Source organism: Podarcis erhardii, assembly GCF_964252035.2.
Source record: "Podarcis erhardii genome assembly, chromosome: 9".
In the NCBI taxonomy this organism is placed as follows: Eukaryota; Metazoa; Chordata; class Lepidosauria; order Squamata; family Lacertidae; genus Podarcis; species Podarcis erhardii.
Window position 1 is genome coordinate 63,973,889 of NC_138512.1, and position 13,229 is coordinate 63,987,117.

At 39.5% G+C, this 13,229-nt stretch overlaps 1 protein-coding gene across 6 annotated transcripts in view; it reads right to left on the reverse strand.

Annotated features, from left to right (window-relative positions):
• The window catches only part of CCSER1 (coiled-coil serine rich protein 1), a 715,014-nt gene that overhangs the window by 525,983 nt on the left and 175,802 nt on the right, over positions 1 to 13,229 (reverse strand). For all 6 annotated transcript variants that reach the window (XM_081876745.1, XM_081876744.1, XM_081876746.1 and 3 more), the window contains one exon: positions 12,468 to 12,561. In XM_081876745.1, coding sequence (XP_081732871.1) covers positions 12,468 to 12,561 — 94 coding nt within the window. The remainder of the gene's footprint in view (positions 1 to 12,467; positions 12,562 to 13,229) is intronic.

Consider the following 13,229-nt stretch of genomic DNA (forward strand, 5'->3'; position numbering starts at 1 on the left):
TTTTCATAGTTAAATTTAGGGATAGAAGTTCATGCATTTAAGTCTGACCCCACACAATAAATCATTGAAGCATCATTTATCTAACATAAATATAAGGGAAGAAACCATAACAAAATCATAACCAAAAAATAATTTGTTATGATACAATAGGCAAAAAACTACTCATTGTATCATAAAAAATCATACCTGTAGTCAGTCCTTTTTTTTAGGGGGTGCTCAAGGGTACGCAGTACCGGCACCTCTCTTTTTTGTTGTTAAAAGTGTGGCACTTATTGTAACAACTTCATGGTGAGTACTGGCACCTATTTTTCTAGGGAAAAAGCACTACCTGTAGTACTAGATGTTACCTCCAGCATGCTTCTGCGATTAATATTCTATTTACACAGACACCTCTGCACACATAGATTAGGTATATACATACACAAGAGAGCCAACTAGATGCAGAGTGTCAGTGGCATGGCGAGAGACGGAGGAACCAATCTATTGCAAATCAGTCAGCAATTGTGTGGGCATCTGTGTAAATAAAATATTAAATCTTTACTACTAAGATTTCTTTTCAGCTTATTTCACTTTGACGGTGTTGGCGGTGTTCAGTTACGGTGCTTTAACATGTCTTTATACAGATTTCCATTATGTTCTTTTTAATGGAGACAAGAATATTTCCCTTTCTCTTTCCTGAAACAAACTCTGTACCATGTTGATATTTAATGAGCCATTGCCTAGTCTATGTGAAGCGGGTGGCTTGAATATATTTCTCCCCCTCAAATATTTACTGGATGAGAATGAGTTGACTTTCGATGTAGAAAATTATTATTTGCCAGAAGTACTGCATTCATGGCTGAATATGTGGGTAGTTAAGGTGCAGACAGCAGGCATTCTACTGCCTATTAAATCAGGTTTCTTCTTTTGAAAAAGAAATGTTTTAGGGGAAAAACACACCTGTCATTATAAGGCAAGGGAATGAAATTCATTCCTTGAAAAAAACTAATCCATAAGTTTGCACATTTCATCAGACTATAAGGATAGTATTTGACTAATTCATACTGTGAATATGAATATGTTGGATGCAACCCTAAGACTTCTGTCAGACACTTTGTGATTGTAGGAATAACTGCACAAAGACACTATGATCTTGATAGCTAAGTGAGTTAATAAGTAACAAATGAGTAACTGCCATCTAAATAATTCAGCAAAACAGTTAATGGATCAAGCCTAATTAAGACCAATTATTTTAGACAGAACCTCTAAAATCTAAGACAGATTTATTTGTTTACTTCATTTATATGTGGTACATAACTTTGCAAATGTCATAGGTGGTTTACAACAGGCAAATAGATAAAAATGCATAAATTCATAAAGTAACATAAGCCTTTTAAATAGGTGTGTTTCGGAAGGCTTTGGCCCACCAGATGTTGCTGCACTGCAACTCCCGTCTTCCCTGGGCGTTGCCCCTTCTTGCTAGGACTGATGGGAGTTGTAGTTCAGCAAAATCTGGAGGACCAAAAGTTACCCAACACCTGCCTTAAAGCAGGGGGCCAATGAAATGCCCCTCCCTTATAGTCACTTTTAACGGCTTGCCTTTTGTTTCTATCTGTTTTATGTGAGTTATAATCACCTTTAACTATTAGCTTTTATCCCTTTCCTCTTTAAGTCTTATAAGGTTTGGTGGTGATGAATGCCCCTGGAAAGCTCACAAGTGGCTTGTGACAGGGACAGCCATCTCCTTTACCTGTTGCTGGTGTCTAGAGCTTACAGCTAAAAATAATTAAGGCTGCATTCCTACACACTTACAATGGACCTCACTTCTGTGAACACATGGGTAAGATTGCTCTGAAAAAGATCTATCATCTATGAATTTGTCTGCTCCAGGCTTCCTCAAACTCGGCCCTCCAGATGTTTTTGGCCTACAACTTCCATTATCCCTAGCTAGCAGGACCAGTAGTTAGGGATGATGGGAATTGTAGCCTCAAAACATCTGGAGGGCCAAAGTTGAGGAAGCCTGGTCTACTCCCTTAAAAAAAAAAAATCAGCATTTTGTAATGAAGTGAGTTGTGCAAAAAGTACTTCCTAATATCAGTCATGAGCTTGAGCATTTTGAGCAGCCTTCTCGAACCTATGATCAGTAGATATTGTTGGACTACAATTCCCATCATCCCATCCAGCATGGTCAATGGGCAGACATGATAGTAACTGTAGCCCAGTGACATCTGGGAAAGCCCATTCAGAGAAAAATAGTAGTTTCTTTATTTTAATGCTGAATGTATGAGCACAGGAAGCTGCTTTGTATCCAGACAGACCATGGCTTCTTACCCCAGGATTTTCTTACTAGAACTTGAAAGGGGGGGGGGGGACCTTCTTCAGAATATGTAATATATATTGCAAGGTGTCTTCAGGATGAAACAGGAACATTAAGAATAATAATTCAGTATTAATCCATTATCACAAAATGTTTTCCCGAGCACAGCAGAGTTTTGGATATTCCCAACCGAACAGAACAGTATAAAGCAGAAAGGGGATAACAGAATGTTTTGCCATAAATTAAGAATGACTGTGTTGGAAAGTAAAAAGCAAATTAATTCTAGCAACTATGAAGTTCATATTTTAACTTCTCTAGTTATACATACTATTGAGAACCGATAGCTGACTTTTTAGTACCAAATCAGCTTCTGGGCATTTCCATTTAGATGAGAAAGGCTGTCTTAGCTCTTTATAAATCCCCAAGCTGGGAAAGATACAAAGAGTATTAGCACCTGGTACGCTCTTAAAAGTTTATTGTCCAAAAAATTGAAAACTCTTTGCAATTGTTTTAAGCAAATGTGGTTGTATCTTAATTTGTCGTAATGAGGGAGATGCTCATTACAGTGTCTCTCTTCTCTGCCCCAGGGCACCTGTGAAGATTATATTTTTCATCTCAATGGGTCTTTGTTTTTGCTGAATTCCTTAAATACCCAGGCATACTATACCTCCAGAAGGATGCAAGAGCATTTGCTTGACTTAATTACTGCATTGCTTTTTAGTAATTGACAGGTGATGATACTGGTGTTAATCAAGATACTGCATCGCAAAGTCAAATTATAATCGTAAAAGCCCATGAAACTTTTATATTGAGATGCGTATTTCATATCTAATTGCACCACAGTAACCAGGGCAGATTATTTCCTCCTGCTGTATTATTTTCTGACCTGTGATATGGCTATACCCCTTCTATCCTTATAGCTTGCTTAAAGTACTTCTGTGTGAATAGTGGAATTATTATATCACTATTCCCTGCAATGTTAATGGCTGCACTACAAATGCTGCTCACTTAGAAGAACATCCAGATGAATTATGCATGAATTTATTACTTTGGTCAATTTTGCTGGACCTTGTATCCCAGGGCTGCCATACATCTGGAATATCCAAAAGGAAAATGTCCGCTTTGTCCTGGATCTTAGCTCAACAATTTTGGAGGTGGCCTGGTTTTTACTTTTTGAAATATGGCAACCCTGTAATTCAAAAATGACTGGGAAAGTGATGTCATAGACTGAGGCTCATGTATCTAGCATTGGAATGCAACTAGACTCATCATCAGGCAAGTAACTGTCTCCACCTGGAATATCGCTGAAAACTGGTATTTATAAATATTGTTTTAAACTGTGAAAAGAAGCTACAATCACATCTACTTCTATGCCAAATCTTGTCAATAGCAATTAGCTTTTATTGCTAGAATAGATCTTCCAGATTCAGAGGCAGTACAACCCTGATTACTAAAAATGGGTTAAATCTGAGTGGCCCTAACTAAATGTTCTTGCTTGTGTTGCATAGTCACAGTCAAGACATGTTGGGATACAGAGCAGGGGTGATATGATCTGTAGTCCAACATCTAGATGGCCACAGGATACCCTCTAGCCCAAGGGTGGCTATTTTGGCTTGCCATGACAAATAGAAATGCTTGACATAAATGAGATCAATTCATTCAGGCATTACATTATTTACAGTCTGCCCTTCACCATATGGTCCCAGAGCAGAAATATATTACATAAAAATCATTTTTTTTAAAGCACTGTGAAATTTTGCAATAATAAAACAGAACCTCAGGAAGATGTAAAAGCAGACAATAAAAATTATCTGAGCAGCTCCATACAGCAAACCTTCCCAAAGTCCGGCATACAAAGTGTCTTAATGGTCCCTACCACTTTAAAAGTCCATAATATACACTGCCAGCCAACCCTATTCATATTATTCCCCAAGCTGCACATGAGAGAAGGTTGTTTAGGCCAAGGGATAATGGGGCTTACCAAAGCCTCCTTCTGTCTATATGGTCCTGTCCCATAACCTATTAAATGCATTCCAAATTTGTCTTTTCTCACGCTAGTTTGATGAAATCTTGTGCAACTGTGTTCATTCTACTCTACTCTCTCTCCACATTCCCATTCTGCTGTTTATTCAACAACATAACTCAATTGTCTTTTTAAGCAATCTATTAAGTTCTGGAATGTTTTCTTCTGGAGACACATTTCACAGTCAAAGCCACTGGGGTTCCGTTGCAGTTCAGTTGCGCTCTTCCTCACTAGAAACATTAACAAATACTGCCAGGTTTAATTTATAGATGCAGAAGGAACCCCTAAATCACTGCAGCATTCTCCACCCAGCCTTGTTCATCAGACTCAAAAATAATTTAGCAACTCCTTAATTAATTCCTAATTGACATCCTTGGGTCATTACGCCAACGCTTTCATTTGGCTGTATACCAACAGACAGCGGCCTAGGGGATATTTGGCTTATAAGATTTCTCCCAGGATGTCCAATAAAACTTTTCCTTTCAAAAGTAAATTTTATTGCTATTGTTGCTGCCAGTTATTAAACTGGATAACATCTGAATCCTAAACAAATTTACTTTTAAAAATCCCCATTGGTCGAAAAAGGGGAATTAGGGGGGGTTCATAACTGGACCTCCCACTGTTTCATTTTTAAATGCGGGATCAGATTATGTTTAACATAACACTGTAACACAAAATCATCTCACTGCAGCTGCTATTTGTGCCACTGGGCTGAAACATATAGGTGTGCTCTTCCAAAGCAACTTACAAAGCAACCCCACATTGATGCATTAAAAACGGGGGGGGGGGTGTTACATTTAAAATATCTCACCCACTTCTAATAGGCCAAACATAGTTATTGCCTGGTGATTAATGTGGCTCTCTGCCGCAGTGCAAACTATAGTTGCAGTTTATGGGAGAGTTATTTTACTGTTTAATCACTCAACCATTTATTTTTTTACATGTTCCCAACAACATCCGACTATTTCATACACTCCTTGTTTGGGCACTCCTTGTAGGGCTGTAGACAGGCTCAGCTCTCTGATGAGTGCAGACAGAGCCAGTTCAAAGTGGAGGGGACCCTCAGCAAAGTGTTCTCTGGTGAGACCCTCCTTCATCAGCTGGCAACTCCAACAGGCTTACCTGGAGATGGAAACAGCAGGTGCCAATAGCAGCCCTCCAATGTAGCCGCCATTATAATTTCTCGCAGTGACTCCAATGAAGAATCATTCTGCGGCATTCTGGTAAATTTTAAGAAGGGATCCCAGACTTAGTTGCCCACTGAAAAAATGTTGCTTTAAGGGTGGGTCCAGAGTAGATATTAGCAGTGGACCCTGCTGGAATACTGGGACCCAGCAGTTGCCTGATGATACACATTCTATGGCCTGCAGGAAGAGAGCGAGCAGCATTGAAGAAAACAGCAACAGAGTCCACAACCACTCAGTTTCCCTTACTGGTGGCAATGAAGATTAGGCCCAGTGGCCTCTTTACTTGTTCATCCACCTGCTCTTGCAGGAAATAAAGCAGCCACAGCTGAGGAGAATGATCAGCTGCCCCTGATAGTCATTGGCTCTCTCAAAAGGAAAGCTGGTCACAGTGAGGAGCTGTTGGGATGACTAAGAGCCCATCAAAACAAGAGCTGGTCCTCAACAGGAGCAGAATAATATGGTTCAAAGAAAGGTGAAAGGAACAGTTAATTGCAATGCAATTTTAGTGCTTCATAATGTCCTCAAAGCCACCAAGCAGGCCAGTTTAGGGCATCCTTTATTTGATGAATCTCTCAGTGATCTGTTAATAAGGAATTGCAGGAATTCGTTGGGCTGGACAACACAAACCTTTTTTTTTTTAAAAAAAAAAGCAGCATTTCTGTCCTACCATGTGCCTAAAGGAGTGGGAGAAGCCTATTATATGAACACCTGGCAGAAGAATAACCCAGAGACCTTAATTATTTCACTGGCATTTTACACTGCCAGCTCATTATACTGTGTTATTAAATGGACACAGTGGCACAACACTAAACTTTAAAGCAAGAAACCCCCAGATTCATTTAATGTTTATTTATTTATTTATTGTCATTTCTAAAATTGCCACAAAGAGTGCTAAAAAGTTTATATACAAGTTCCACAGGCAAAGCTGGCTGCAATTCCAGTGCTTGTGAGCATGCCCTGCAATTCTGTGTTCATGTACTTGGTAGTTATGGTAGTTGCACTGGGTTCAGTTGTGCTGTTCAGGACTAGAAAACATGCATTTAATCAATTAGACTGCATGCACAGCTTCATTTTATTCCCCCCTCCCTGCTATCTGATAGCATAAAGGTAGAGCTGGATCAGAAGATAATTGGGTTTATTTAACTGGATACACAATCTAATCTACTGCACTATAAAAAGAATGATTCCCCTTTACTTAAAGCTTAATTTAACCCTTGGGCAATTCAGTAGAGATTTTTAGAGTCCCTCTGGGATTTTTAGAATCCCAGAAGCTTCCCTTTTGAACATATCCCTTTCATCTTAAGAGGTTCTGGCCAGGTTGAGCTACAGTTGGAAATAATTATTTTCTGCTGAGAAGAACTGTGGTGAGCCTCAGCTAGCAAACTATCCTTCCCCTCTCCCCCTTCCTCATGCCTTTTTGGAGATCAAAAGCTTTTGCTTTAATTTTGAACTAACCGCCATTTTGGAAAACAAAACAATGAGCTGGGCAGATTTGTTCAATGACTTCTTTTTACTTTTTGTTAAGTGCATTAAGAGGCAATATCTACCGTGATCAGGCCTCACGTAGATCTGTTTCAGGAGTGAGGAATCCATGGCTCTCCAAGTAACTCCAGTTCCCATCAGCCCCATCTAGCATGGCCAATAGTCAAGGATGATGGGAGGTCTAGTCCAACAATACCTGAGGCCACATATTCCAGAACCCTAGTCTTTTATTCTTTTTTTATCCCTACCTTTCCTGGCACATAGAACAAACTAGGTTGGACCTGAACTGCAGCTAACTTTATTTTACTTTAATCCATATTAGGAGAACCCAGAGCTTTTTGCTTTGAAACTTGAGGGCATAGTAATTGAGTTCTTTTATTTTTATTCAAAATTATAACAAGACATATTATCCAAAAACATATCATCCTTGTCCCCCCCCCCATTTTTCCTCCCTCCCCCCTCCCACACAAAACCCACCCAGCCCCCCCCCCACCCCCCGACTTCCCTCAGTTCCAGTCTTTGGTTTCTCTAAGAATGCTGTTTTTTGCATGTTACAAAGTTGTATAGATCCTCAAACTATTTAGCTGATTATTATCAATAAAAAGTTTGTGAATGTTTATTCAAAACCTGCCAAGGAGTCCAGTTCGCTTTGGAGACTTCCGGGTTGGTGCCTCCGGCAATGGCGGAGCTCCTCCGATCGGGAGGAACTTACTCCGTGAAAAACAGGGTCTGACCGCCACGGCGAAGGCGGAGACCCACTGAAATCACAGGTGGAAGAAACCTGTGAACCTGGGATTCGGCTGGCACCTTTTGTGCCTCCCCTGCTCGCGGGGAAACCCTGTTTAGGGGATCCGGAGCGACGTGGGGTGAGTGGTGCGGTGCCTTGAATCGACCGCTTCTTTCACGGAGTGAAGCCGCATTGCTGTTGCTGGAGAGCGCTGACTTTTTCCTGTGGACAATTGGATTTTAAACAACTACCCGTGAGTAGAATGGAAAATTGGATTTCAAAGTATTTTAATTCGGCGCCGAAGCGGGAAGGTCATAAACAGGAAGTCCACCTTCTGCTTTTGTAAATAGTCTGAAGCAAAGACGTTACAAGCTAAAGTCTTTGAAAGCTTTTGATAAAGGATTAAAATTCCATCAGATAAAAATACAAAAAAACCCTTGGAAGCAGGTGAAGAGGGGGGAATTTTGAACCTAGTAAGCCTGCAGGAGTGAGGGGAAGATCAAATTACCTCAGCTCTGAACCTGGGAACGGCTGCCAGATGATGCTTGGGAAAGTTTACTGACAGAACGGATTTGACAGCTAGCTAAAATAAGAGCAAGATACTGTTTCCATTGTCCTCTTCTGCATTTAAAATGGAGAAAAAGTAACTGAAAATTGAAACTATGATTATTGCATGAGCTGTGTTTGAAATAACTGAAGTGGAGACTGTTTCCTTCTAGAGGGAGCCTTTGGAATTGTTACAGGAGTGTAACTGGGAGGTCTCCAGCTGCAAGATAAAGATTCTGAGAACCAGAGATTGACCTTGGACCATTCAAAATGTTGATAGGAGAAGTTATTTTGACTGCATTATGCAAGACGAACTATTTGCTGGAAGAGATTCATGGAAAGATGGATGATCTGACTTTTAAAATGGATAATTTGGAACAGAAAGTGACTAATACGGGACAAGTGAGTACTAACACAGAAATAATTCAGGACCTGGCACAGGAACCTACCCTGGCAGAACAAATGGTGGAGGAAAAGGAGAAAGTTGTTGTTTTTGAACCTAAAATAACACAAGCAGGGTCCTTAGTTCTACAGAAGCAAATTGAGGACTATAAATCGAGGCCTTCTATGATTGAATTTAGAAAAAGCCAGTTTTTGAGGATTGGATCCCGGTTTGGACTGAAGAAGGAAAGTTGGAAGGATCTCTTTATCCAGGGATTAATTGACTTTTGGGATATGGACTTGGATTTGAAGGAAATTGAAGTTTTGGGGGCCTTTGGATCTGGAGGAATTTTGAAATATGTCCTGAAACACTGTACAGACCCTAGCTTCAACTATGGAAATTTGGTTGAACTGTCCGGAAGGAATAAAAGTAATGTTAGGATGGAAGTCTCTCAAGACTTGCTCCCAAGCATTAAAGGATATGAAGAAGATCTGCAGAAGGGACATGGAAAAGAGTTAAGAGCCTCGGACATAAGATCCCCACGTTTATGGAATGGAATTGACGGAAAGGACTGGCAGAATCCGAAACCAGGGAGAGGAGTTGATGGAAGAAGATTGGAAAATTTAAAGTTTATATATAGAAATATCGCAAAATTAATGAGTGATAGAAAAATGATGGATTGATATTTTATGGATTTAGCAGAAATGTTATAAGGAATTAAACACATACAAGTATTTTACTTTTAATGTTAAAATAAGGTTAGGGGAAAAAAAGAAGAAGATAAAATTGGTGAAAGGAGGGAAAGTAAAATTATATTATATTGAGATAAATTACAGAATAATAATAAGAAAAGATGGAAAGGATTTGCTGAAATAGATAATTGAATTAGAATACAAAAAAGGGAGGTGAGAGGAGGTCAAGGAAATAAGCGAATGAAAAATAAGTTGGGAAGATCAGTTGTGTTTTTGTTCTTTTTTTCTTTTGTTGTGATGTGTTGTTCTGTTTTTGCTTGGTGTCATTGTTATTGTTTTTACTTTTGCTTTTTGTAATTCTTGAAATTTTTAATAAATATTATTTTATTTTTTAAAAAAAGGAGTCCAGTTCACTTTGTTGCGTCCTCAGATACTTTGTAAAGGGTTCCCATTAATCCTTAAAGTCACAGTTATCCTTGTCTCGTAGCTTATATGTCAGTTTTGCCAGTTCTGCATAGTCCATCAATTTTTCTTGCCATGATTCTTTAGTTGGGGTTTTTTCAGTCTTCCATCCTTGTGCTACCAGAACCCTCACTGCCGTTGTCGCATACATGAAGATGTTTTTCAACTTTTTTGGCAGGTCTTTCCCTACAAACCCAAACAAAAATGCCTCGGGTGGCATAGTAATTGAGTTCTGGCTATGTACAATTGATATCCACCCTTACACACTTCTTTGAATGCTCCCTTCCTTTCCTCACTGAGCTATGAGCAGCTCTTCATTTACATAGGCACAGTTCAGAAATCAATGTCCTGCATTATACAAGACAGACTTAAATAGGAAAGGGGGACTAGAAGAAACAAGGTTAAACTAATGCTAGGATTCTATGCATAAGCACTTGATGGGTTTCTACCCCATAAAAACAGTAACCTTCCGTACGATGCTGTCACGACAATTCCTTTCGTGCATTTGAAACATGTAATCTTCTAATTTATGTGGTGTAATAAACAGGCACTCCCTAAAGCGGATAATATCTGTTATATTAGGCTCAATTTTAAGCATTTCAGTATTGACAGAATGTGGGAAGCACCAAAGGATTCCAAGTAAATATTTAGCACTTCTACACAGCAGCATTTCCCCCACGCCACATGCAGAGAACTTTACAAAGAATAGACTGTTAATTTTCCACAGTAGTCCTGCAAGGTAGGTGACCATAAAATGCAGGCTGTTCATTTAAAAGTTGTTGGGCGGGGTTAGGACAAGACCAGCCTATCATTGAAGACAAATCCTCGCCTCCCACCAAATCAATGCCCTGTTTGCAGGAAGTCTCAAAAGTAACCTGTGCCAAGAGAAGCATCACAACCACAGGAGGCAGAGCTGCGGGGAAAAGATATGTTGCTGCCCTAGGAGGTGGCATGCCCCACCCCCAAAGTTTTAAATTAATTCCCTCTCGAAATATCCCTATTACTGGAGTTGGAGGGAGTCCCAAAGTCTCCACCCAGTCGAAATGCAAGCCAAATGTTTTTGCTGTTGTTTCAGTGAGGTGTAACGCAAGAGAGATAGCTATTTAAGTTTAATGCATAAGGAATTCTACTTTTTGACATTTATATCTCTACTGTGCACTTCAAAAGTTAGGGTGCTTCCAGATTGTCACTAGTTTCAGGTGGGCATCAATCACATACGGGCAAATTCAGGTTGCACAAATAAAGTTGATTGGGTGGTTTTGCACAATGCACTTTGCCAAAAGATCACCCTATTTGCAATAAGGAAAGTGATGGGGAAACACAACATCAAGGGGGCCTTACCTGGAGTCGAGTTTAACCTTTCAGCATCGAGTTAAAACCTTGTTACTTTCCTAGACCTTGTCGAGTCTGTGCTATGCTTTTCTTTGTGTTCTGTGCAGCCTAGTTGTGTTTTACGTTGTTTTTATGGTGTGTGCCTGCATCTAAAAACCACCCTGGGGTATTCAATCTCAAAAATAAATAAAGGTGGAAGCAGGTGGTCCTGTAGAGACATGGAATGCAAGCTGCATTGTTACTCTGGTTCTGCCTCTGCTGAAGTAGATCCCTCTCCTGCATCTCTGTGACAGGTGTGTGATTGGAGCATTCAATCACTTATGGTGCTGAGATGAAGAACAATTATCTGCTATCAGAAGAGGCTCCATGTATTATCGCTGTACAACTGCTTCCAGACAAAAAGGATGCTAAGAGAGTTGCACAGAATTAATGGGTAGGGTTGTGTTTGCCGTTCTCCCTCTTACGAGCTCAAAGGAATGTTACCTTTTCCCGGACATGTTTATGTGACCCTGGGTGTAATAAAGTTATAACCCATTAAAGAAATAAAACAGAGGCAAACTGTGTGGTTGTGCATGCCCAGCAAACACCACCTGAGGCAATTTTGCTGAGGATTTGACGGGTAGCTGGTGGCTCTACATTAACCAGTCCACTGGGAAGAGATTAGACACAACTAATATTTCTATCGGAGATTACTGCTCAATGCAACATTCAAATAAGAATAGATGCTTCCTTGCATGCTTGGGTGTGAATGTTATTTTGGGAGCTGGAGATGGCCAAAGCAACACACAGCAGGTAAAATTTAACGAATGTTACAAAACAAGAATTAAATGGGAGACAGAAATTCAAATATTACGACCCCAATTAAAAAATATTAGTGGAAAAGCTAGAAAAAAGTTTTAGCAACATAACAATGTTGACCAAAAAAGAAGAACATGGTTTTTCAAGGTCTGACCTTTAGACATTGGGCATTAAAAGCATATGGAATACTAATGGGTCTCCAATTACCAAGCAATTGGGTTTCTTCTGCAAGGTAAGTAAGTCCACCATTTGAAAACAGGCCTATGGAAGTGATCCATAGAAAAACAGCTTGATCTCCAGTAATAGCATTATTATGAATAGGGTTAAGCAAGAAATTAGCATCTCAAGTGAAGAGAATGATATCCTGTATAGCAACTGCTAGAGGTTATTCAGACCATAAAATGGCTAAATATATAATCCACTCTCCCTTCTTTTTTAAAAAATATTATTTTACTACTCACTTCCTAAAAAGTGCACTCAGCAAAATCTCATTCAAAAGGAATAGTCAGGTTGTAAATGTGGCCCATCAGCCTGGCTTACCAGAACGCCTGTGATGCTGTTCTTCCAGGAATTCCAAGTCGAGCATGAGGTCATCCTCATCCAGGTCACAGGAGCCCAAGTTATTCAAAACATCCTGTAGTATGCCAACAAAATAATAGTTTAGGAAGGTGACTGAATGTGTGGATGGGATTTTCTGAAAATCTCAGTGATAAGCTTATCCTCATCTATTTTATCTAATTGCCACCTTGCTTCCTGATCTCAATAAGAAGTATGAAATGTGAACAATAATAGAATATTATATGCAGCATTATTCTACACATTGTTACTTGCATGTTATACACATATGAACTCCAGGTTTCCTGAAGTTAACCAGACAACATTGAATATAACTGCATAAAAATACTTAGGTATTAATACTTATACAGTGGTACCTCGGGTCAAGTACTTAATTCATTCCGGAGGTCCGTTCTTAACCTGAAACTATTCTTAACCTGAAGCACCACTTTAGATAATGGGGCCTCCCGCTGCCGCTGCTCGATTTCTGTTCTCATCCTGAAGCAAAGTTCTTAACCCGGGGTACTATTTCTGGGTTAGCAGAGTCTGTAACTTGAAGCGTATGTAACCTGAAGCGTATGTAACCTGAGGTACCACTGTACAATTAAGCTACAAAAATATAGTGCTACATGGGGCTTCACTCTTTTATATGTATTATATGTATAATATATGCACATTTTTGCATATAATTTGTTGATTTTTTTTTTAAAAAAAGAAAACATGCACGAGCATAAAAGGTGCCTGGTG